The sequence below is a fragment of the Macrobrachium rosenbergii genome, chromosome 3, assembly GCF_040412425.1.
Source record: "Macrobrachium rosenbergii isolate ZJJX-2024 chromosome 3, ASM4041242v1, whole genome shotgun sequence".
In the NCBI taxonomy this organism is placed as follows: Eukaryota; Metazoa; Arthropoda; class Malacostraca; order Decapoda; family Palaemonidae; genus Macrobrachium; species Macrobrachium rosenbergii.
The window spans coordinates 64,726,671-64,752,113 of NC_089743.1; the positions used below are offsets into that span (position 1 = coordinate 64,726,671).

Sequence of the window (25,443 nt, forward strand, 5' to 3'; positions counted from 1 at the left end):
AGGCCTTCTTTTGGGATCTTGATGTAGTTCTTAAGTGGCTTTCTGACCCTCTTTTTGAACCTATGCGTTCTTCCTCCCTAAGGAATCTGACTCAAAAAACTCTCTTTCTGGTTGCCTTAGCAACAGCTAAGAGAGTAGGTGAGTTTCAGGCAGTGGACAAAAGGAACGGTTTTTTGCAAAGGAATGCAGTTTGCTCCTTTTTGCTAGGATCCTTAGCAAAAAATGAAAACCCATTGCATCCCTGGCCTTGTTCTTTTACTATTAAAAGCTTAACGGATATTCTAGGCATGGAAGAGGATGAGAGAGAGTTGTGACCAGTACGTGCCCTCAGATACTATTTGCATCGAACAGAGAAAATTAGAGGTCAGTTTGGTAATCTTTGGTGTTCTGTGAAGAATCCCTCTTGACCCCTGTCCAAGAACGCCATTTCTGTTTTTGTGAGGGATCTCACCATTGAGGCACACTTGCAAATAGCAGAGAATGACTTATTGCTATTGAAAGTTAAAGCTCACGATGTAAGCGCAGTTGCTACTTCAGTAGCGTTCAAACACAACCTTTCTCTCTCTGCAATCTTGGAGGCAACTTATTGGAAATGTAAGTCAGTGTTCACAATGCATTATTTGCAGGACGTTGAGACAGTTTACAATAAATGCAGTACCCTGGGACCTGTGTCCGTAGCTGGCGTAGTGATGGATGAGGAAGTGTCCCTTCCTTTCCTTTTCTCTTCACCTTGAACATGGTGTTGAGTTCTTGGGAAGCCTGGGAGGGTACTAAGTACCTGGAGTACCCACTAGTGTTTAGTGTTGGGTAGTGGTCTTGTTTTTTATCTTTTAACCATTTATGTTTTTCTGGTGTATTATTTTTTGTGGTACTGTGCCCAGGGCAGGAACAGTTGTGTATGCTTTGTGCTTTGTTGGCCTTCGGTGTACACCTTCATCGCAAAGCTTGTTTTTATACTTCGTCAGCCTTTGGAGTACTCCTTCGCTGCAAAGTGTCCCACTTCAGTAGAGGCGCTTATGGCCATGCCGCCATGCTACTACAGGTTGAATGAGCACAGCAGGTCTCTCATCAGGTAAGGAACAACAAGAATCTCATCGTTACTAACCTAAGCTTTTGTCCATGACTCCCCTCTGCTTTTCAATGTGGAATTAGCTAAGTAATTGCTGGGTAAGTTACATATATAAAAAAAGGATTTTGACAAAGGAAAAATCTATTTCTGGGGAGGAGCCCGTGTCACCCGGTGAAATAATCCATTCAGCACTTATTTCTAGGTAATTCCGTTGCTAGATACCAGAGAAAAGCTAAATGTAAAGCTGGGGTTACTACCCCAGAGCGAGCTCAAGAAATGGAGTCGTATATGGTAAAGGGTGAGATTGTCACAATCACGGGACCCTGCCCTATAAAAGATTCCCAATGTCAAAAGTCCCAACGAGAGGTGCCGATACAAGCCCATGCACTACTCAAGGACTGTACACAAGGCAACACTAGTCGCATTCCATGTTAGCACCCACCCCACTAGAATGATGTTTACCATGGGAGGAGAGGATGAAAAACAGGGTGGGTCACCAGGTGACACGGGCCCTCCCCCAGAAATAGATTTTTCCTTTGTCAAAATCCTTTTTCTGGATCGGGTCCCGATGTCAGCGGTGAAATAATAACAGAGAAATAAATATCATTCTTATGCTATTAAAGACTTTAAATAGAGACGTTGAAAACTAGGGAGAATTCCACCCTGAACATTAGTAAGGTCCTCTAAATTCATGTAATGAAAATAATGTAAGTGGCCACCATCTAAGATCATGAGCTTTAGAATTGAACCTGAATAGGCTTGTATTAAGAAAATACTTTCTACCTAATAGCAGAGACAGTAACCCCCCCTTTTTAAATAAAGAGAGGACCTGACAAAATTGCGAGGTCCTGTCTAAAAAAGCCTGTAAGGAGAAAACTGGGCACAGAGACAGACCTTGTGAAAGGGGAGTACTTTCCAAGGTGACCACCGAAAATGAGGACCTTCAACTGTAGATAGAAAGTTAGGGTGAGGAATTCGCAACACTACCCCTGATGAGGGGAGACCAAAATGATTGGTTCTGCTAGACAGGGCAGACAGTACAGGAAAACTAGCACTAGAAGCTAAGCTGATTAAAAATTTGGGTCTTCCCCAACAAGGAAAGGTAAGAACAAGATGATTGTTGGTTACCGAAGCTAACTCCGATACATTACTCAAAGACATATATTAAAATAAAGTTTTATATATACTTACCGAGTAATTACAGATAGAGCCCACCCTCCTCCCCGCACATGGACTTTTTGCATAAACAAATTGTCGTGTTGGCAATGTTGTTCCTCTTTTGCATAAACAAATTGTCATTGTGGCATTGTTGTTCCTCTCTCTTACCCAAAAGTGGGTGGGGCATAGTCACCTACACAAAATAAAAGAATCGCTACCGCGGAATTCAGAATTCTAACTGCTGTTCGAATAGAAACTCTTAGCTAAGTAATTACTGGGTAAGTATACATAAAGCTTTATATTGCAATACACTCCCTGAACACCTGAATTAGCCCTGGTTACCCACCAGCTTGAACTGTATCCCCATAACTTTTACCCACTACTGTAATTGGGTAATTAACTGTCAGTGTTACCAATGCCTAGAGGAAATCTTGTCAAGATGAGCTACCTGAAGCACTGTTGGCAGCGCTGCTGCAAGTCCCAGCCGCGCGAGGCTGGGTTCCCGAATTGCTTTCTGTTCGCCTTGCTGCATGGATGTTTCCTTCTTCAGGCGAACTTTTGGTTATTGCTCAACCCCCGTATACTGACTTTATTGATATTGGATAACGACTTGGACCAGTTTTTCGCCTTTTTCTCCTGGATTGTTCTGTCGCCTGGCATTGGATTTTTCTCTCCTGTCTGGACTCTGGCTCGTTTTGGACTCGCGATGGATAGATTGGACAAAAAGGCGCCCCCCTTGGATAGCGCAACTGCTTCAACCTCGGCTACAACTACTACGACTGACACCCTAACTGTTGGAGATGCTGCAACTCACTGATCGTGCACAGCTTGCAAACGGAGGATGAGCACCCTCAAACATGATAGACATTCAGTTTGTATAGCTTGTAGGAAGGTGCAATGTAGCTTAACTTTGAGATGTGACAAATGTAGGTCATGGTCAAAAGATCAGATGGAGGATTATGTTAAGCATAGAAAATCTCTAGCTTCCAAGAGTAAACGCAGGGAACCAGTTGTAGAAACTCAGAGTCTAGATAAAGAAGCTATAGAATCGGAGTTATTCAGGAATTTGGAAGATAAATTATCAGCTAACATGACAGATTTATTTTTTAGTTTTATGACTAAATTATCAGAATTCAAAGAACAAAATATAGGTAATAGGGAAACAGAAACTAACCATTCTTTTTCAGTTCCCCTGCCTGTTCCAGAACCAGCCCTAACGGGTGCTGGGGTCGTGGAGAACCGCAAACCTCGAAGGTAGGATCTGCCAGCGCCCTCGGCATGAAGCAGGCAGTGTGAGCAGCAGATTTCCCCCTTTCTTTGGATAGTGTAAGTCCAGAGGTAGATCTAGAGATAGGGTTGACATAGACGAATAGGGATAGTGAGGTAGCAAAGAGTGTAGGAGAGAAGTTGAAGGTGCAGTCTTTTTCAGGGACAGGTGTAATTAAGGCTCTGGGATCTCTGTTAGATCCAGCAGCGGTTCTTTTTCCGGCTGCAGTCTCCTTGCAACAAATGTTGCTAAATTAGTTGAAGAGGATGTAGATTTAGTAGTAAGTTTGCCAGGTTCAAGAAGGTCAGAGGATTTCCCTTCCTCTTCGAGAGTTCCTTTTCCTTCTGGGGATAAATTTTCATTGGTTGGTGATGGTTCATTTAATAGGACATTAAATGTAGCAGAATATAATGCTGATTTACTGGGTCTTTCTAAAGGGTATAGGTCATTGGTCAGACAGGGTTTTAATATAGGGTATTCGAATATCCATGATCATGTAATGAAGAATTTCCCGGAATTCACAAATGATGTATTGCAAGATTATCAGGGAGGACCGGAATCTGTATATTTTCTTTCTCTAAACTGATGTGATGAGGTTGTCGAAAAGTGTCGGGTCAGATGGAGAATAACCACCCTGTTTGAGGAACCCCATTAGACCGGATAACATCCACATAGTATGTGATAATGCCTCCGACTGACTGCGGAAGGTGTCTTCTAAGATACTGGCTTCCCTGGCCGAGATAGATACAAGATGGTTTGATGATGGAACCCGAGATAGGAGAGCCTCTACCGACTCGTTCAGTGGCACCCTAACACCCACAGAACGGTTACTTGCGACCCTATAAAAGCCCTTCCGAATAGGAAGCGAGGCTGAATCCTGCTTACCCGATCCTATCGCTACTGCCAACCTATTGTCAGCCTTTCTCAAAGCCTGCTTGACCCTGCCAAACCAGACTAGATTCTTTGGTGACTGTGTTACCACCGGCTTCGTTGCATAAAGCGACTCAAATATCACTTGGTTATTCTGTATTGGCTCCTACGGAGCCTTGGACTGGTTATTCTGTATTGGCTCCTACGGAGCCTTGGACTGTGGATACAGCGAGTGGATAAAGTCCAACATTCGTCTGTATTCAGACTCATTAGCCGAAGGAAAACTAGCCTCCGGTATCTGATCCTCTTCTTCACAGGAACAGTCTTTGTCGAATTGGTCCAACTGAACCAAAACCGGAAATGAGACAGGCTGACCCCTAACAAATGTTGAAACTGATGATTTGGAACATGACACCCCTGGGCGCGCAATACGGACACCTGATGAATCAGTCCCGAACATATTGGGAGTCACTGAAATAGGTTGTGCAAAACCTGCACCCTCCAAAGATGATTAAGCAACACCTGGGTGGACAACGCCCACTCCTGAGAGCGGAGAGACTACAACACCCACACCACGCAAACCCGGATGTAGCAGGGTCGCATGAGACTGGGGATCCGGAACAGAAGGCCCCCTACTTAAAGAAGATGAGGGAAAGGGTCCTTGATTACCCAAAATCAAACCCGAACCTACATAGACCGCTTTAGACAGAGGGACAGAGGAACCTGTCGGAAAAGTTGAAAAAGGAGGAACCGAAGGAAGAAGAAAGGAAGATGCCACACTCGGAGTTACTACCGGAGCTCCTGTCAACGATGTTGGGCAGGTAGAGAACATTCCGACTGGCCCCGAACTCGAAAGGGTTTCGAAGGGAAGATTACGAGGTACCAAACCCAAAGAAACAGGAGAAGACGAAACACCAGACATCTTAGGTATCGGGGAATTGCGGAAACTATCGGAACTGCAGAATTAAACGCTGCGACAGGTGCACCGCCAACTGCCGCAGCAACTAGATCAGAAGCCTGTGATGGTACAGGATTCACCACAGATGGCACCGAAGACAAACTCACTAATGGCATAGATGCCGGATGAGCTACTAAAGCACCTGGAATGTTCCCCGAAAGGTGGCTAAAGAGGGAAGGTTGAGAAAGAGTAGCAGAAGAAGGTTTGGAAGCCATAGAGTATAGGGAGAAATCTGAGGTTACAGAAGAGCGACTTTAAGCCAGCTGGAAACTTTCATGTCAAACAAAGTGCAACCTGTGAGCTTATGGAAAAGCCTGCTGGGCTGGATGGCCTCCCATCCCTTCTTGTTCCAGGGTCTCGTGTCCAGATGCGTTCTCTGCAGGTGTGTCTCAAGAAACGCTGGGACTTTCGGGAAGAGAACGTTTCAATAATCTGGGATGATTCTTGCCTGAAAGATCTTCGGTGGTGGTCAGAAGAACATCATCTGACCACCAGCGTAAGGTTCGACTCCCCCCTTCCTGACATACATCTGTACACAGATGCCCCAGATCAGGGTTGGGGTGCATCCCTGGAGGAATCTCAGGCCCAGGGCCTTTGGAGGGATCTGAATCGGGAGGAGTCCATAAATTACAGGGAATTAAGAGCAGTCGAGGAGGCTCTGAGTTGCTTTGCAGAACAGGTAAGCAACAAGACCGTAGCATTGTTGCGCGAAAACGTTACAGTAGTATCATATCTCAAAAAGGAGGGGGGAACACAATCACAGGTGTTGAACGAGGTAGCACAGAGAGTTCTCCGTTTGTGCGAAGAACACTCAGTTTCGCTCATTCCCCAATTCGTGTCGCGAAAGGTCAATGTCTTGGCGGACGCTCTGAGTCGGTCTCAGGAAGTTCTCGGAGGGGAATGGACATTAGTGCAAGATGAGGTGCAACTGCTGCTCAAGAGATGGCCAGCAATGGTGGATCTGTTCGCCACCAGGATGAACCATCGCCTTCCAGTTTACTTCTCCCCTGTAGCGGATCCCATGTCCTGCAGGACAGACACAATGTTGCACCCATGGGACAACTTACAAGTTTATGCATTTCCTCCTTTTGGGATGATACAGGAAATGCTAGCAAAACTCAGGATTTGCAAGAACACTCAAATGACCCTGATCTGCCCATTCTGGCCCCAGAGACCTTGGTTTCCGGACCTCCTGGACCTGTTGACAGAAGTCCCGGTATTCCTCCCAGAGAGGAGAGATTTACTCAAACAGCCACACATCCACTGCTTCCACCGGAACCTCTGCGTGCTGAAGCTAGCTGCATGGAGACTGTCTAGCAAGCGGCCCATCATGCAGGACTCTCTAAAGCAGTGGCTAGACAACAGTCTTTCTGCCTAAGGAATTCAACCAGGAAGTTACACCAGGCCAGGTGGGCAATATATCGTGGATGGTGCTGGAAACAAGGGCATTGTATTTCGTGCCTGACAGTTGCGAAAGTAGCAGACTTCTTGCTATTTTTAAGGAGAGACAAGAGACTTTCTTACTTTACAATTGCTGGGCACAGTACGTTCCGCTTTCATCCTCTGGAACTCTCATCCAGCAAGATTCTCCATGATCTGTTAAGATCTTTTAAAACAGAGCACCCAATTCTTCCTCTTCGGGCTCCCTTGTGGGATTTAGCGGTGGTATTGAATTTCCTAAGATCAGCAGCTTTCGAACCTTTAGAGTCTCTGCCCCTAAGGCAGTTAACTAAGAAAGTTCTTTTTCTAATTGCGCTGGCTACGGCCAAGAGAATTGGAGAAATTCGGGCGATATCCAGGACAGTCTCCTTTTCGGGGAAAGATATTTTTCTTTCTTACTTACCGGAATTCGTGGCAAAGTCCGAATTGGAAATGAATCCTTCGCCAAGGGCATTCAGAGTCGCATCCTTAGAAGACTTTGTAGGAGGCGACACTTCTGCGATGCTATTATGCCCAGTTAGGGCTTTAAAAATCTATCAGTCTTGGACCGAGAAACTTTTGCCTCGCCCGAGAACGTTATTCGTCTCTCCTAAATGCCCTTCTCATTCGATCTCCAAGAATGCAATCAGTTTCTTTCTTCAGGAGGTTATTCAGCAAGCGTCAGAAGGCTCTTCACCAGCTTCGGAACCTTCAACTTCGTTTGCGCATCTGAGGGCGCATAGTATCAGAGGAATGGCGACATCTTCGGCCTTTCTTAGGAATTATTCGGTGTCGGTGATTTTAGAAGCGGCCACTTGGAAGTCGGTGTCAGTCTTTACAACCTTTTACCTCAGGGGCATCCAATTTTCATTGGAGAAGGGTTACTCGCTGGGTCCTTTCGTGGTGGCCAAATGCCGGATAAGGTCCCAGGGGGGCGGGGGCCGGAAGTTAGGTATTCAAGATAGGCTAGGAATTTGGAATTCTCAATTGATCAGGATCCATAGGGAAAGCATTAGACAGGACATTAGCATGATGAAACTAGGCTGAGCCAGATTGATAGGATCTTTCTCCAAAAAAAAAAAACCCTCTTCTGCACAGGTATCGGCTGCATCCTACGGCAAAGAACCCGAAGAGACTGCACGTTCAACTTCTCCTCCATACATGCGAGGCTACAATAGCCACATGGGAGGTTCACTGTACCCCTCCATACATGAGAGTGCTTTGATTAGCCACATGGGAGGCTCATCGTCCCCTCCATACATGAGTGCTTTGATTAGCTACATGGGAGGTCGTCGTTCTCCGCTACACATGAGAGGCTGTGATTAGCCACATGATAGGTTGGTTTTGCTACCCTCTGTCCATGAGGGGGTTTGAATACCACATGAGAGGTAGCTCGACTCAGACAATACCGAGACTTGAGACTGACGTCGAGGGTACTCTCTCTACAGGCATCCTCTCCTGCCGAGTGGATAACCAGGTGAGGATACATGCATATAGGCAGAGTAGGTGAATAATGAGTTACCTGCCTTCCTGTGTGGCAGGTCGGGCTGAAATTAGATTGATCCCACCTCCTTAAAATTTTGTTAATCGGGCTAATTCAGGTGTTCAGGGAGTGTATTGCAATACGAAGTTTTCATAATAAAACTAATATTGTAATACTTACTTGAACACCTGAATGATTCCCACCCTCCTCCCGACTTCAATTTGATTAGTGAGTTACACAGTTGGGGCTGGGACTTGCAGCAGCGCTGCCAACGGTGCTTCAGGTAACTCATCTTGACAAGATTTCCTGTAGGCGTTGGTAATGCTGACAGTTAATTACCCAATTAGTGGGTAAAAGTTACGGGGATATAGTTCAGGCTGGTGGGTAACCAGCGCTAATTCAGGTGTTCAGGTAAATATTACAATATTAGTTTTATTATGAAAACTTCATTTTATCATAAAAATGTCATTTTAGTACACTATATTAGTGTAATTCAGTTAGATAGGAGGGAAATTACATTGCATGTGAATGTTGAAATATTGTACAATACTACAGTAATAGCCTTTAACAAATAAAAAATACAATGAATTTACTTAAGAATTTAAGACAATTTTCACTGGATTGTAATTGCAAGTATGTATGTTTAAAGCTCTTTCATTATATCAACAGAATTTTTTTGGTTTGAATATGATATAAATAAGACTGTGAAAGGGTTAATTATAGTTAAATGAGCCTCAGATGAGGATGCTGGGATATAATGGGTTAATGGTTACTATTACTTTCATTGGATGGAATTTCAGAAAAAATCTTTAATTGATAGAACAGTACAAATTTCTTCAGTGACCAAGACCCCAACTGTGCCCATTAGTATCAGAGGCTAGTTGTAACAAATTACATCCTTATTTTTTACTCTGTAAGCAGAAAGACCTCAATTTTCCCAGATGTCATTAACTTGTGTCTTGTCCTTTCAGGTGATCTAAAACCAGAAAGTTCTTGAAGGAAATAGTCTACAAATTCTGAAGAAAAATGTGAAAAGGCACTTATACTGTAGCGTTGTGACAATGGTAAGTGTGTAATGAATGTAAAATGAGGTTCTTTTGGGAAATATATTAAGTGGGATAGAAATACAGATAAAGCCAAAACTATAGATTTAGAGGTCAGTTTTACCAAGACTGAAAATAATGCAGGTGACACTGATGGACTGAGGCATAAGATGGAAGGCAAATAGTGAAGTTGACATTATTGGCTATTGCTGCCAGTATCTTAAGAATAGTTTTTAAAAGGAAGCTAGTGTGATCAATTAACCAGTAATCACAAGAGGAAAATGAGTTGAGGAAGTGCAGCTTTTTAGTTTTCATAACTTTTTATAAAATAGATTGTGTCATTGTAAAATTTTGTAAAACTAGTCTTATTTTTCCTACCATCTTCCAATCATTATGGGTTAGTCTAAGTGTATTATATAAAATGGTTTGATTTCTGTCAAGTACAGTGAGAATTTCAGCTGATGAGATAAGTAAACTCCTTTGTATCTGAAAATGATTAAGGATTCAAAGAGGGCGTCAACATTGTTGGTGCCAATAAATATCACCAGATATAAGATGAGGATTATCTTGTACTGGTTATAGGCAGGCCCAGTAGCAGTAAATTTAATAATAATTCACCTGTTCAGATACAAATGTATAATAATTATTTTACTGATTGAAATTTACACTTGAGAAGATCCTGCCAGTTTTTGGTGACATTCGTATTGCAATCAAGAGTATTTATTATATCAGAGCTTACAGTAGCTGTGATTGAGCACTGAGTTCAGTAATGCGTCCTTAATGAAATTCCTCTGACATTTAGTGTCGAACTAAAATTACCTTTCTCTTCAATGTCGCTTTGAGTAATAGGGGCCCTGGTATAGGATGCCGTTATAATATCTTTGAAATAAAAATATCTTTTAAAGCTCACATGTAATATAATTTTGTTTTTTTGATTTTTCAGAAGTTATAGAGGTGGAATGTGGAGCATCAGAAACCCGAAGGAATTGTTCCAGGATGTTCTGCAACAAAACTCTTCGGTACCACCGTAGGTATGTTTTACTTCTATAATTTGCCAATGTAATCATAAATAACTATCAGTTAAATATCGGCTGTTAGGTAGTTAAATATTAAATATATAGTTGAGGGTACAATGTGTAGTTGTTATTTGTTCCTCATCAGCTTAAAAGCAGCTGTCCTTAGCTTGATATGTTTCAAGATACATAATTTTTAATTAAATTTCTTATTAGCTTAATGTGTTACAGAGTATCTGAGCAGTTTTTTTTAACATACCTTGTCACTTGAATATCAGCCGGTTAGTGGATTAGATCATATTGAGATACATATTCTACCTAATGTCCTATTAATTTAATATCAGCCATCAGGTAGCTCAGGATGCTTCACGATACATAGTTCATTATCAAAATATATCATTTTATATATGTAACTTACCCAGTAATTACATTAGCTAAGAGTTTCTCTTGCCTCAGCAGCTTAAATTAAAAAATTCGCAGGTTAGCACTTCAATTTAGTGCAGGTGACTGGTCTCGCCCACTAACGAGAGTATCAGGAACTACTCGGCAAACATTCGTTATTACGTTTCTGCTGACACTCGAGTCAACACAGAGTGTCTTTGTTAGCTTAGTTCTTAAATTTGCCGGTCAGAGACCGGATTTTGGTGATGTTTTATCACCGATTTCGGGAGCCTTCAAGCTTACAGCATTCAGGACAGTTTTTGATTGTTTTGTTTAATTTGTCATATTTCACAACAGTAGCAAACTCATAATCAAGTGTTTAACTACTGACAGCGTAGTTTAACCAACGATTTCGCCTTTACCTGTGAATGCAAACATTGTGTTTGTTGCCGAACCAGTAACATGATTTTGTTTCTTATCTGCAAGTCTCAGTCTTAATTAGAATTTGAGACTTGTATGTATGTTGATACAGTGTGTACTTCGTCTTGAGTAGCGTATGATGTTTGCTACCAAACTGAATTTCCATTGTAAAGAAACTTACAGTTTTGCGTTCGCTGCCTCTTCTTTAGAGTAAAATATTAATGTTGCATTATCTACCCAACCTATATTTTCATTTTTGAAAGGCATAACTGTAAATCTTAAACGTGTGACAGGATTTGAGACTTGTAGATATCATCTTGGTCCGTAAAGGTTACTTTCCACATCTGAGTAGTGTAATAAAAGTAACCTTGTATTCGCTCCAGACCGATTTTTTTAGCATAAATTTGTTCTTAAAAAAAAAATTTTTTTAATTGAACATATTATTACACTTTCCTGAAAACTGAAAAGTGTAATCCATATTTTTGAGAATGAAAGCCACCAGTGAGTCTCAAATAATGTTTAATGTGTATTGAGATATGTATGGTAAAGGAATTGAGATATCTGTATAATGGTACTCTGTGTTCTTCATAAATTTGTTCTTAAAAAATTAATTGAACATATTATTACACTTTCCTATGCAGAGACTGAAATGTGTAAGGACAGGAATACAGAGGGAGAGAATTGTGCTCATTGTTTTGGTTACGACGTGCTTTCTGAGTATGACAGGAATCGTGAAGAGTTACAAATTTTTTTAACTCCTTCTACGAGCGCCCAGTAGCGCTCTCCTGCTCCAACTGCAGAACGCTCGGCGCCTGCTCAAGCTACTGGCTCGATGGTCGCCAGCTGTAGAACGCTCGGAGCCTGCTCGAACTACAGACTCGGCGACCGCCAACTGCAGAACGCTTGGTGTCTGCTCGAGCTTATGGCTTGACAGCCGCCAACTGCAGAGTGCTCAGCGCCTGCTCGAGCTACTGGCTCGGCGACAGCCAACTGCAGAGCATTTGGCGCCTGCTCGAGCTACTGGCTCGATGACTTCCAACTACAGAACGCTTGGCGCCTGCTCGAGCTACTGGCTCAGCCGCCGCCAACTGCAGAGCGCTCGGCGCCTGCTCGAGCTACTGGCTCGGCAACAACCAACTGTAGAGCGTTTGGCACCTGCTCAAGCTACTGGCTCGACGATCGCCAACTGCAGAACGCTTGGCACCTGCTCGAGCTACTGGCTCGGCCGTCGCCAACTGCAGAGCGCTCGACACCTGCTTGAGCTACTGGCTCGACGGCCGCCAACTGCAGAACGCTTGGCGCCAGCTTTCGGGTGCTTGGCGCCAGCTTTCGGGCGCCTGGTGCCTGCTATCAGGCGCTAGGCGTCCGCTTCGGGTGCTCGCGGCTCACTCTCTGGCGCCTCAGCGTTTGCTCTTGGGCGCTCGATGCAAGTTACTGGTACCCTGGCGCCATCTAAGTCATCTCTCTCCCACTGCTAACCTTCCTGCCCATTTTATCCACTTGCTCCCACGCCTGGCTCCCTTGCTTCCTTCTCGTGCCATTGCCAGTCTTGTTTTAGGTTAACAGATGTTAACCTTGTCCCTCGATCCTCCTAGACAAAGGTCCCTGTCATACTCCCATACACCAGGAGGAGACATACTGGAAGTCCAAGGGAGGTCGGGGGGTTACACACGGATATTCGCCCCCTCAGTTGAGCCTGTTGCCGGTCCCAAGTATCAACAGACAGCCTGGGAAGGCGTCTTTCTGGATGTGTAGTGGAGGGGGCAGCTGCTCGTCTCGCTGATTCTCCTAGGCGCAGGTCACTGCCATACTCCCCTCTACCTGGGAGGAGGCATACCAGTAGCCCAAGGGAGGTCAGTGGGGTCTGCCCATGGGCAGTTGTCTCCTCAGTCCAACCTGTTGCATCCCAGGTTGCGATGAGAGACAGCCACCAAAAAGGCGTCTTGGAAGTGCATCGGCTGATTCTCCTAGGTGGAGGTCACTGCCATACTCCCCTCTACCTGGGAGGAGGCATACCGATAGCCCAAGGGAGGTCAGTGGGATCTGCCCAACCTCGAACCTGTTACATCCCAGGTTGCGACTAGAGACAGCCACTGAAGAGGCGTCTCGGAAGTGCCTCGACTTTTGTCAAGTTCTGAAGAAGTGCTGCCTCGTCGGAGCCGTCTTCGTCGCTTTACGGAGGATTCTTGCCCACTCAGAGATGCTTCTCGGGTAAAGATCCGTCCCCACATCTCCCTTACAAGAGAATGAGGGAGCCCTCCTTCAGTCCTCAACCTTTGTGCAGCAAGTTGGACACTCCAGAGTGTTTTTCTCCTCTCCTCAGCACCAGGAGTGAGGTTCTAGCTCTCTACACCTCTCGGGTGAGCAGCTCCAAGTTTCACGAAGCGCCCTGTTTCCTTGGAACATCCTGTTTCGGTGGGATGTCATGTTGAGCGCCTTGGAGCAGACAAGTGTCCTGTAGCAGCCAGGCACCATGTTGCAGCCAAGCGCCCTGATGCAACCGAGTGCCCTGATGCGGACAAGTGCCCTGATGCAGTCAAGTGCCCTGAGAGGGTTGGATGTTCTCTTTCGTCGGAGCACCCTGAAGCTGCCGAACTTCTGATAATGCTTGAACTTCATCAAGTTTCCAAGCGCCCTGCAGCTGCAGATAAGCCCTCTTCTGATTTGGACCCAGCACTTGAACCTTGGTAACAAAAAACTGGATAATATCCTTCATCTTTTACAGCAGACTGCCCCTGGATCAGATTTGATGACATCTCCGATTTCGGATTTTTTCACTCCGTCCTCTCCTTCTTCTCCAGGCTCGTCTTACATGATGAGCTATCAGCCTGTGGATTCGACTAGCCTTCCTAAGATGGTTCTTTCTAAATCTTCGAAGAAAGCTCTTCTCCAAGTAGAGGAATGGCTCTCTGACAAGAGGGATCAAGGAAGGGCCTGTTTTAGTGTTTCCCCCCTCTCATCTCTCATGTAGGCGGTACTCGTCGTATTCAACGGGAGAAGCTCCTTCCCTGGGAGTGTCTGACTCCTCCCAGGGGGACTTTTCTGCACTCATTGACAGAGATCGGCTCTCACATCGATGAAAACGTTCTTTTCAGCTCAGGAGATGGATCACCTGGTGAAGAGTATTTTTAAGGCCCTCAAGGTGCGGAGTTTTCTCGACTGGTGTTTGGGAGCAGTCGCCAAGAAGCTTCAAGAATCTCCTTTCTTGTGTGCTGAAGCTGAGACCTGGAGAGTTTTCTCTCTTGCGCAGGTAGAGCCATCAGAGGTGGATTGCTTGAAGTAGCTGCCCTGTATGTCATGGGTGTCCTGAAGAAGCGCAAACTGTGGGTCTCTTTTACAGCGAAGGGTTTCGACCCTACAGAAATCGGCCCTCCTGCTTTCCCCTCTGGATAAACAGCTTTTGTTTCCGCAAGATCTTCCTCTCGCAAGTGAGGATTTAGTCCTTCATGCTCCTGTGGGGGTCAGGCTTCATCTCTTTTGGGAGAGATGGAGCAAAAGAGGAGCGGATCAGTGGGTAGTCAAAGTTTTTTTTAAAGAGGGATACGCTATCCCCTTCAAGGAGAATCCGCTTGACCAACACTCCTGTTGTATTGACAGCTTACTCCATCGGTTAGGAGAAGCATTCGGCCTTGTCGAAGGAAGTGTCCTCTCTTCTGAACAAAAAGGCAATAGAATTAGTGAAAAATACAGATATCCCTGGACATGCAGGATGCTTATTTCCATATTCCGGCTCACCCGGATTCGAGGAAATGTCTGCATTTCGTTTTCGAGGACCAGATCTTTCAATTTTGAGCATTTTGTTTTGATCTCTCGAAGGCCCCTCAAGTCTTCACTCGAGGTTGAATCCTGTGGCGGGGTGGCTACATTTAGCGGGAGTGAGGATCTCACTATGTCTGGACAATTGGCTAATTCGATCACCCACGAAGAATCAATGCACGAAGGACTTACAAAACTCTTCTCTTGACCTAAGAATTAGGACTAACAATGAACTTCGAGAAGTCACAAATGATTCCCATTCAGAAGATTCTTTATTTGGGAGTTCTGATAGACTCTGAGTTTTTGGACTTCTCCGTCACTTAGAAGAGTGGAAGACTGTCTGAGGAAGGTAGACCTCTTCCTATCGCTTTGTTCTTGCTCCACCACCCAATGGATGAATCTCTTGGGAACGTTGACTTCTCTGGAGAAATTCGTAAGATTAGGGAGACTTCACATGAGACCTCTCCAGTTTTATTTAAGAGCTTGTTGGGATCGGAAAGTTCATCAGGACAGCCATGTCTTTCCGATAACTTCAGAAATAAAGGAATTTTTACCGAGATCGAAGACCCTTCCATGACCTGGATCCATTCTTTCTCTCTCTCTCTTGAGAACTTAATGGAAGAGAGGAAGGTTTTGACACCCAGGGATTGGGCTCTAGGCTCCCAGGAGCACCCATCAGCCCGAGTTGTTTTTTCCTCACCTGACTTTCACCTCACCTGGCGCCAGCTACAGCCGGGTGCCAGCTCTACCCTGAGCTTCTAGGAGCGCCCACCAGCTCCCATCCAATTAGTTAGCGGACGACCAGCTCTGCTGGCCCCACCCACAGCCTGGCACCAGCTCAGTACACCCGGTGCCAGCTTCCGGTGGTCTAACGCCAACTCTCCTGCATCCCTGGCTGTGGTGAAGAGTTGGAAGCTCATTTTCTGTTGGAGTTTTACAGTATGACCTAAGCAGGATTGGAAGCATAGGAGGTTTTCATGATCTTTAGTGTTCTAGCACTCTCCGTCTAAGAACGTGATTGGACTTGTTTTTTCTGACGCCACTCTTAGTTTCTGGAGAGCTATTGGCTTACCTTTAGTGGAAGATAGACACATCAGTACAACTTCCCCTCATAGCTTTCAGGCACTGTGTGCCCCTGATGTCCGGTCTATAATCAACCTTCTCCAAGACACTCTGAGAAGTAAGAAAGCTTTTTGCTCCTTTTTAGGGAGGCTAAGGATGTCAGATCAGCTTCTACCTCTTTAGTTTTCAGGCAATGTATGCCCCTGACATCCATTCGACAATTGTCCTTCGGGAAGTGTAATCGATCTTCACTACTCGCCTTTCAAAGAAAGTTAAACAGTGTTAGATTCTGGCAGTACCATGTGACAGTCATATCTGGTTGTTTTTATTGGTACTGTGCCCAGGGCAAGGACAATTATTTATGCTTTGTTGGCCATCGGCGTACACCTTCGTCGCAAAGCTCAATCTTATACTTCGTCAGCCATCGGAGTACTCCTTCGCTGCGAAGTGTTCCACTTCAGTAGAAGCGCTCCTGGCTTTACTGCCACGCTGCTACAGGTTAAGTTGAGCAACATCCAGAGGCAGTTCTTTACTGCAGGCTCTCTTAACTAACAAGGAACTACAAGCATTGTAACCAATGCTGGCAACTTATCTATTATCTTAAATCATTACATAAATTAATGGTTGGGAACAGAATTTGTCCATGATTCCCCACCACCTTTCAATGTGGAATCAGCTAGTGTAATTACTGGGTAAGTTACATATATAAAAATTACATTTTTATAATAAAATAAAGTTTTATATATACTTACCCAGTAATTACGGATGGAGCCCTCCCTCCTCCCCGCGGATGGACATAAAGCATAAACGTAATGACGAATGTTTTCCGAGCAGTTCCTGATACTCTTGTTAGTGGGCGAGACCATTCACCTGCACTAAATTGAAGCGCTAACCCGCGAATTTTTTAATTTAAGCTGCTGAGGCAAGAGAAACTCTTAGCTAACGTAATTACCGGGTAAGTATATATAAAACTTTATTTTATTATAAAAATGTCATATTCAGCATTTATCCATCAAGGTGGACCATCAGGGTACAGTATATTTTCATAAAATTCTTAGCAGATTAATATCAGCTATCAGGTACTCTTAAAAGTTGCGTATTTACTGTTGTGTTTTAATATCTGGTATTCCAGTGTGTTTTACCATGCATAGTTACCATTTTACCTTTGTTGAAAATCTGGCAGTCTTATATTTCTGGATGCATTTTTCCTTATTTTTAAATTAGTTAGATATGGTGTAATTTACCATTTCAGGATACATATTTACCTAAAATTAATAGTTTTGCCACGTCGTACTAGGTTTGTCATTGACTGTACAGTATAGTTTATACCCAATATTGATTTTGTCAGTAATTTAGTAGTAACGAGGATAAAATTACTTTTCCATGAAGTTGTTTGTAAAGTTCACTCCTGTTAAACAGCTAGTAGTTCATTAGCTACGAAGAATAGTCTTTATTGGTTTTTATCAAAAGTAGAACCTCCAAGGCATTGCCCACATAGGACAGGTAATACTGTATTGGCATAATTACAAATGATGACTCAACAGTTTTTCTCTGTGGGTCTTAGAGGTATTGTTGAACTATAGTCTCCCTAATGTACTCGGTCAGAAGGGGCCCCCCCCCAGTCGCTTTACAGCATTGACATATCTCCGTTTCTAAGTTACTTGTGGATTGTGGATACCCTTTTCTTCCTAAGACCTTGACTTGTTATAATCCTCTTTGGTATTTCCTGGTTTTGTTTCTCTTGTAAACAACTGAGTTTAGCGCTAACTCTTCGTATAGAAACGTTATTATCATAAATGAAGACATGAGCTTAAATTAAATGAAATTTAGATATTAACTGTCACTAGGTGACTCTCTCCTTCCTTTAAATGTCAGTTCATAATTTTGGACTGCTGTGTTTTTTCACATCACTAGCAGTAATTACTAGGCTCGTTTGTGTTCTTTTAATCAGTAGAGTTTTTCTTTTGTTTCTCTGGCTTTTTCTTACATTTTACGTATTGTCAGGGTTGTTTAACAATTGCACAAATGTTATTTGAAAAATAATCTCTGTGCATTGGAAATGCTCTCTCTCTCTCTCTCTCTCTCTCTCTCTCTCTCTCTCTCTCTCTCTCTCTCTCTGCTTTTTATTATCTTATTATATGAAGTTACATTGGTCTACCTTTAGGACTTAAAGGGTTCATTAATTTATTATTAATTTGTTTGAGGGCTGATGCTTCGTTTTGGAGAACATCCATTGTTCCTTGTGTTGACCTAGAGGTCCTTTAATGGATTGGGTTAATCCAAGGCTACTGACCCAAAACTATAATTACTTCTTCCTCACCATCGCCTTAGGGTAAATGCAGATATGGCAGCACATGAGGAAAGCATTATCACACCGTCTTAATGAATATTTTCATATTCTATTTCTAACAATATTATTATCATAAAACTACCCTTGGTTATAATGAGGTATGTTTCTTAAGTAAAGCCTTTTTTAAAAGAATTGAAAGGAGTCTTCAGTAGCCTTATTTGCACAGTGAGGAAAGTATGTTTGGCATCACTCTTTCACCCCCGAGACCCTCCTTTGACCAAGTACACTGGGGAGACTGTAGCTAGCATCCATTATGATAGAAACTTAGTCAACACTACCCTTCCATTCCTTATAGCAGTTGCAGTAATTAACGTACAGCCACCTTTATGATGACTTGCAGTATTGAAATATTATGTAAAGCATTGGTACTTAGAGAAGCTTGGAATAAGTAGAGGTTTGATTTGGATAGAACAGACCAGAGTGTTTTCAGTTCACATTCCAGGATAGGAAAGAATTCAGAATGATTATTAATTTTTGTCTACATTTTAGCAAATGGAGAATTTACCACAGTGTTTAAGCAATTAAGTGACAGCATTTGAAATATTTACAGTTTCTCTTGAAAGTAATTTATCTTGCTGAACATTAAACTTAAATAAATTAAAAGTGAATAATGTAAGTACTGTACCACTGAATATCTTATCAGGATTATTTTCATAATGGCATCTGCATGTTTGAAGACACTGCTCAATATGAGTATTCCAGATTGGAATTGTCAAATTCCTCAACATTTCCATGTAATATAATAAATATAGAGGAATTTTTACTTTGCAAAAATATTGCAATGGAGCACAGACATTGGTCAAGTACCGAAAATCAGTTACCGTATGTATGTCATTTTCAAGATATTTACTGTCTACTTAGGTTGAAGGCAACTAAAAGTTAAAGAGATATTTCCATTGAAAACTGATCAAATGATTTTTACAATTTTTTTTTGGCCTGCATTGGGATCTTTTCTCTCTATTTCCCGAGTTACCTCCAGACTGAAAGTACAGTAATACCAAATGATTTTTTAGAAGGTGAAAATTTACTATATTAATTCATCACATACCTAGCCTTATGTAGTTTGATGTAAGGTCTGTGTGTACACTGGGGAAGTACAACTCACAATGCACAAATGTTTATAAAATCTGAAATGTTTCAATATTTAGCCCAAAAAACTCTCTACTGTTTTAGAACACACATTCTGTCAGTGACTGTTTCCCAGTTTTCAAGAAATATCTGTCACCAAAAAATGGGAAAAGTAAGGAAACAATTTTAAATTATGTTCTGCCACCTGACGTTTTATAAGGTTACTGACATACTCTGTGGTGGAATGGCTACTAAGGTGATTATTGGAGAGGGGAGAGGGTGGCCTCTGAGAAATACAAAACAATCATCACTGTGTCCCATTCACTTAAAGATAGTTCATTTTTTGTTCAGCAAAGATGACTCAGTTATAGCTTCCACAACCACAAAACCTCATTTGTGTGGAAAAAGAGTGCTTAATAAGGGGTAGAAATACCTTGTAGATAAGCAGGCACCCATCACCCTGGTGAATAATGTATTTATAATTTCTTTATCAATACAGTATTAAAACTAAAGTGCTGTACTTTTTAAGTTCTTATTCTTGCTCTCGGATTTTGCCACGTATAGATGTGCATTTGTCTCTTATAAAACATGTTTTATGATTATTGGTAACCTGGGAAATCGTGAATACTCTTTCCTACAAACGTATTTGCTCTTGAGTTTTATCAGAAGCAGTGTTACGAATATCCTTGTGAACTTTTAATTTTGTCATTTAAATACATCAGTGTTAGACATTAATGTGGTAGTATCTTTTTGGTTACTTGATTTCACCCAATTCTTCCTCTGTATGCCACTAGATGGCCTTAATGCATCACTTCTTTGCCTGAAAATTCCAAAAGTGGTCTTTATCAGAAGAAATAGATGTGAAATAATACCAGATACTAAAAATTTGCATGAAATACTATACTTGAGTAAGTACAGTATATAGAAAAAGTTCCCATCTTGCAATGTAAATGATTCATGGGGATGTTTACAATTTAAGCATATAAGAAAATCCATACTAATTAATGCACCTTTCAGCTTTGTCTTGTTATCCATAAATCAGGATATTGCTTATCAAGTTTGTTTCTTTTGTTTATTGTTATCTAAATATGTTCCCAGTAGTAAATAATAACAATAATTATGGATGTTAGATGTTGATATACTTTCCAGTGTTTTGACAAAAATAACATATGAACAGAGTCATTTATGAACAGAAATTGTTACCCTGAAGTTGATTCAATGTTTAATGAGTGTCTTCTTTAGATGCTGGGATGTTTATTTTGCAGAAAGGCAAGTTTAGGCCTTTGGGACCTTACATGCCATCTGCTTTTAGGACATAGGGACAGAAGTGAGTGAGGCAAGTACTGTATAAACATATGTACAGTACTTCTGTTATGCAATATGTATATAGTGTGCATTACATACTCAGTTTACAAGGGTATGTATGCAAATATATACATATGTGAAATTCTGTACACTCTTGTCCATGTGTGCACCTTTTTTCATGAGTAAGGAGTCCCAAATTGTAAGCTTAGCAGTTTCTGTATACTGGAACCTGATTAAGGATTCACAGTCACTTTAAAAATATGCTTACTTACTAATAGTGAACAGTCGTTTTTGTAATGCTAAAAGTGTAACATTGTTAATGACAAGAAAATTGCTGTAAGATTTAATTACCGGACCTATTTCAGAAGACACCATATTGAAATGATTGGGTATAAACACAACCAATAAAATGGAAGATGAATAGAATTGACTGTCCCACATTTTTGGGGTAGACTTGCTAATTAATGGTTGGCTTCCTGTTGGGGAATGGGTGGCATATGGAATAAGTTGCTATGGTTAGAGAGAGTGGAATAGGGTATGGGTATACCTTGTGAGAGTGTGAATATCTTGGCATGTGTGGATATGGAGGATGGTTTGACATTGATTCTTCATCCCCACTGCTATCCCTAAGCTAGAGGTTTATTACCTTGATGCAGGTTCTCCAACAGTTACTGTACTGTCAAAAGCATTTTGTAATAACCCTTCTCTAGATCATCCCTCACTTTATCACATCCTCTAATCCTTTTCTTTCTTCTTTACCTTTTAGTCCTAAAAGGTTCCACTAAAGCCGTCTTCACTCATTTCTCCTCACTCATCCTTACCACTTGCCCAAACCATCTGAATCTCAACTCTTACATCAGCAATCTTTACCACTTTGGTACTTTTAATTTCTTTATATTTCAGCCTTTCACAGTGAGATCCCCAAAATCCACCTTAGCATTCTCATTTCTATTCACTCCTGCATCTGTTCCTCTTTCCTTTTTCATGCTTATGTGAAGGTACCATTGAGCTTCACAGATCTGACTATGGTACAGTAGACCTTTTATTTTATTTGACATTCTTTTGCCATACACTACCCCTGCCACTCCCCTCCATTTCCCCCAAGCTATTTTTATCCTGCTTTCATCCTCAGCTCCACACCCTCCTTCCTGGCTTTAAGCAGATTTCTACCTGTTTTAAATCTAGGACTTTTCTATCTTGTATAAATAACCTACCCCCCTCCTTAGTTGTTGTTGATTGGAGTGACATTATTTGCAGGTATGTGTGGATATGTGAGACTATGTGGTGATATATGGAGTGTGCATGTGTGTTTATTGGAGAGCAGTAAAAGTATCATTAGCCTAAAGATGTAGGCCTATATAAGCAGCATCTTGCAGTGCTAACTATCCAATCCAAGGATAGTAAAGAACAGTGCATGCATATTCCTTTGGCCTCCTAGCCACACCCACATTTTAGCCTTTTACTTTACCTTTATTCGTTTTTCCTCCCTTCAGTCCTACTGTCCAACCTCTCTAACAATTTCGTTTTAACACAACTGTTGATTTTTTGTTCACTCAGTAGTTTTCACTTTAGACCTTTGTACTTCATCTTATTTATTTTTTGGCTCTCTTTATCTTTCTGTCCAACCGCTCCAACACCCTCTTTACACATAGGCTGAATGTGCCTCTGTGCTTGGATTGATAGTGAACATTTCTTAAATCATTCATTATTCCTTATTTGAATGGGGTCAGAATACATCTTATTTGGATAGTCAATCATATAATACCAGAAAGGCTTCGGTTTGAAACTGCCTTTAAGGTTAAACCAATAATCTGGTTTCCAGTAACTGGAATTGTGTTACATTTCCGCAGCTAAGCTATCCTTATGTAAGTGAAATTGGACTATTCTGCTATTGCTTCAAAGACAATTTAAAGTAATTTCCTTATTGAAAAACAGTGACAGTGCACTTATATATCATTTACATTCAATAGTGATCAATGCTTATATATTAGAGAAGCTCTTTAATTACATCATGTGGAACGGTTGTTGCATTATGATATTTTCAGTTTTGTGAAAAATGTAATAATTCAAGATGATGTAACTTTTGCCTCTTGTCTGAAAATACAAAATAAAAAAAGAAACTTTATTCCTTACGATGTTGCCAATTAGTGAATTAAAACTAAAAGATTCTTTGTATTCGCAGATTGTCATTTCAGCGCTTTTCGCTCTAGATTTAGCGCTTTTTATTTTTTTGTGCGAAAATGTGGCATTTAGAGCAAACACGTCTTTCTAGGGAATGATAACTAAACAGTTGACAGAATTTACTTTACATAATAATTTATGTTCGCTCTTAAAATTTTCGATGAGCAAAAAAAAAATAAAAGTTCACTTGGGCAACGACAGAATTAAATGTTAGCTGATGAAACTGTTGAAAACTCTAATGGATATAAATGAAACAACCATGAAATATAAAACTGTAAGTCATCTGGGAATGCCACTTAGAGTTTGAATGGGAAAGATTAGAGACAGTCCCAGTTGAGCTCATTAACTCATGTAGCACATTATGAAAATTTGAGATGGCAACTGTTGTAACATGCCACAAGCTTCACTTCAGTCTTTTACATAATGTGTATCCAGTTTCATAGAAATAAGCCTGTCAGCAGGTACCCACTCATTTATGACAAAGGCTTTGTTGTACCTTGTGGCATTACTAAAAAGTGATAATGTAAATATGTTACATGATTAAATGTGTATTATCAGTTGTAATGTTTCTTAAAGGTAGGTTCCTCATTAATAACGTAAAAAGGTTTTTATACGTTGAAATGTACGTTAAGATATATATCTATATATATATATATATATATATATATATATATATATATATATATATATATATATATATATATATATATATATATATATATATATATATATATATATATATATATAATATATATATATATATATATATATATATAATATATATATATATATATATATATATATATATATATATATATATATATATATATATATATATATATATATATATATATATATATATATATATATATATATATATATATATATATATATATATATATATATATATATATATATATATATATATATATATATATATATATATATATATATATATATATATATATATATATATATATATATATATATATATATATATATATATATATATTATATATATATATGTATATATATATATATATATATATATATATATATATATATATATATATATATATATATATATATATATATATATATATATATATATACAGTCATACTTCGAACTTACACGAGTTAGGTTCCAGAACCCCTGCCTTGGGGTGAATTTTCACGTAAGTTTGGCATGGTCTCTAAAAATGCTTATAAATGCTTATTTCTAAAGTTTAAACACTAAATATGACCCTAATCATGCTCCCAAATTATTAAGTTAACTTTTAAATGGAATTAAAGTTACTGTAATTTCATTTAAAAGTTAACTTAATACATTGCCCTTAAAAAAGAGAATAAATGGTTTACATAAAAATTGAGAGTTGTAAGAGAATTTCTCTCTCTCTCCCCTTCCAACCGATCTATTTTTAGAATCATCTCAACCTCTGTTTAGCAACTTTTTTATTCTGCGTCTCTTTCTCTTTGTTCTGAAATGCTTTTTCATGAACAAACAATGTTTAATATTTTGACTAATACAACTCTTAGTTATTATGTCTCTATGTTTTAGAACGTATTTGCAAACTAGTGCATTTAAACTTCGTAGACGATACAGGTCAAATTAGATCAATTTAAACTATCTACTGTACAGGTAAAGATGTACAGAGAATTAATAAGTTGTAAAAATGTGTGAGCGCTAACTATGAGAGAGAGAGAGAGAGAGAGAGAGAGAGAGAGAGAGAGAGAGAGAGAGAGAGAAGAGAACCAACACGAACGGTAAAGAATCGCCTGGTTCAAGGGTTGTCCTACTTAAGAGAGTGAAATTATTTATCAGTTATTACGGAGACTGAGAGAATAACACAAGAGAGAGAGAGAGAGAGAGAGAGAGAGAGAGAGAGAGAGAGAGAGAGAGAGAGAGAGAGAGAGAGAGATTGTTCTTACTTGAAATGTCAAGTTATATTATTTATGAATTACAGTATTATGGAGAGAGAGAGAGAGAGAGAGAGAGAGAGAGAGAGAGAGAGAGAGAGTTAGCTTAATACATTACCCTTAAAAAAAGAAATAAATGGTTGACTTAATAATATAGTGTGTGACTCTTTCCCCCATTCAACCAATCTATTTTTAGAAGTCTTCTCAACCCCGTTTTTACAAAATTTTTTTTTATTCTGTCACTTTCTCTTTGTTCTGAAATGCTTTATGTCTCTATGTTTTAGAACTGCGCATTTACAGTTTGTAAACGGTACAGGTAAAATTAGATCAATTCAAAATTATCTACTGTACAGTTAAAGACATACAGAGAAACAGTACACTGTAATACGTAGGTTGGCTAACTTCGAACAAGAGAGAGAGAGAGATAACAGTTGTCCTTACTTAAGAGAGTGAAATTTTTTATGAATTATTACAGAGAGAGAGAGAGAGAGAGAGAGAGAGAGAGAGAGAGAATTACAAGAAAAATTTGACCACTGATTAGCAACACTCTCATTCTTGTCATGTTAAATGACATGTCTGACAGCTTTTGCCTTCCACCTTCTTACAAAAGATGAGGGACGAATTTGTTTGTTCAAGATAATACAAATTTTGTATTACAGTTTTATTATTATTATTATTATTATTATTATTATTATTATTATTATTATTATTAATATTTGAAAA

General features: G+C 40.4%; 1 protein-coding gene across 7 annotated transcripts in view; it reads left to right on the forward strand.

The window, feature by feature from the left end:
* LOC136824966 (uncharacterized) overlaps nucleotides 1–25,443 on the forward strand; it is an 83,168-nt gene that overhangs the window by 24,694 nt on the left and 33,031 nt on the right. For 2 of the 7 annotated variants that reach the window (XR_010849196.1, XR_010849197.1), the window contains exons 5-6: nucleotides 9,196–9,288; nucleotides 10,211–10,298. Coding sequence is in view for 2 of the 7 variants with exons in the window: in XM_067080955.1 (XP_066937056.1) it covers nucleotides 10,211–10,286 (76 nt within the window). In the remaining 5 variants the exon portion in view is untranslated. The remainder of the gene's footprint in view (nucleotides 1–9,195; nucleotides 9,289–10,210; nucleotides 10,299–25,443) is intronic. The other 5 variants (XM_067080955.1, XM_067080961.1, XR_010849198.1 and 2 more) reach the window with 4 other exon arrangements.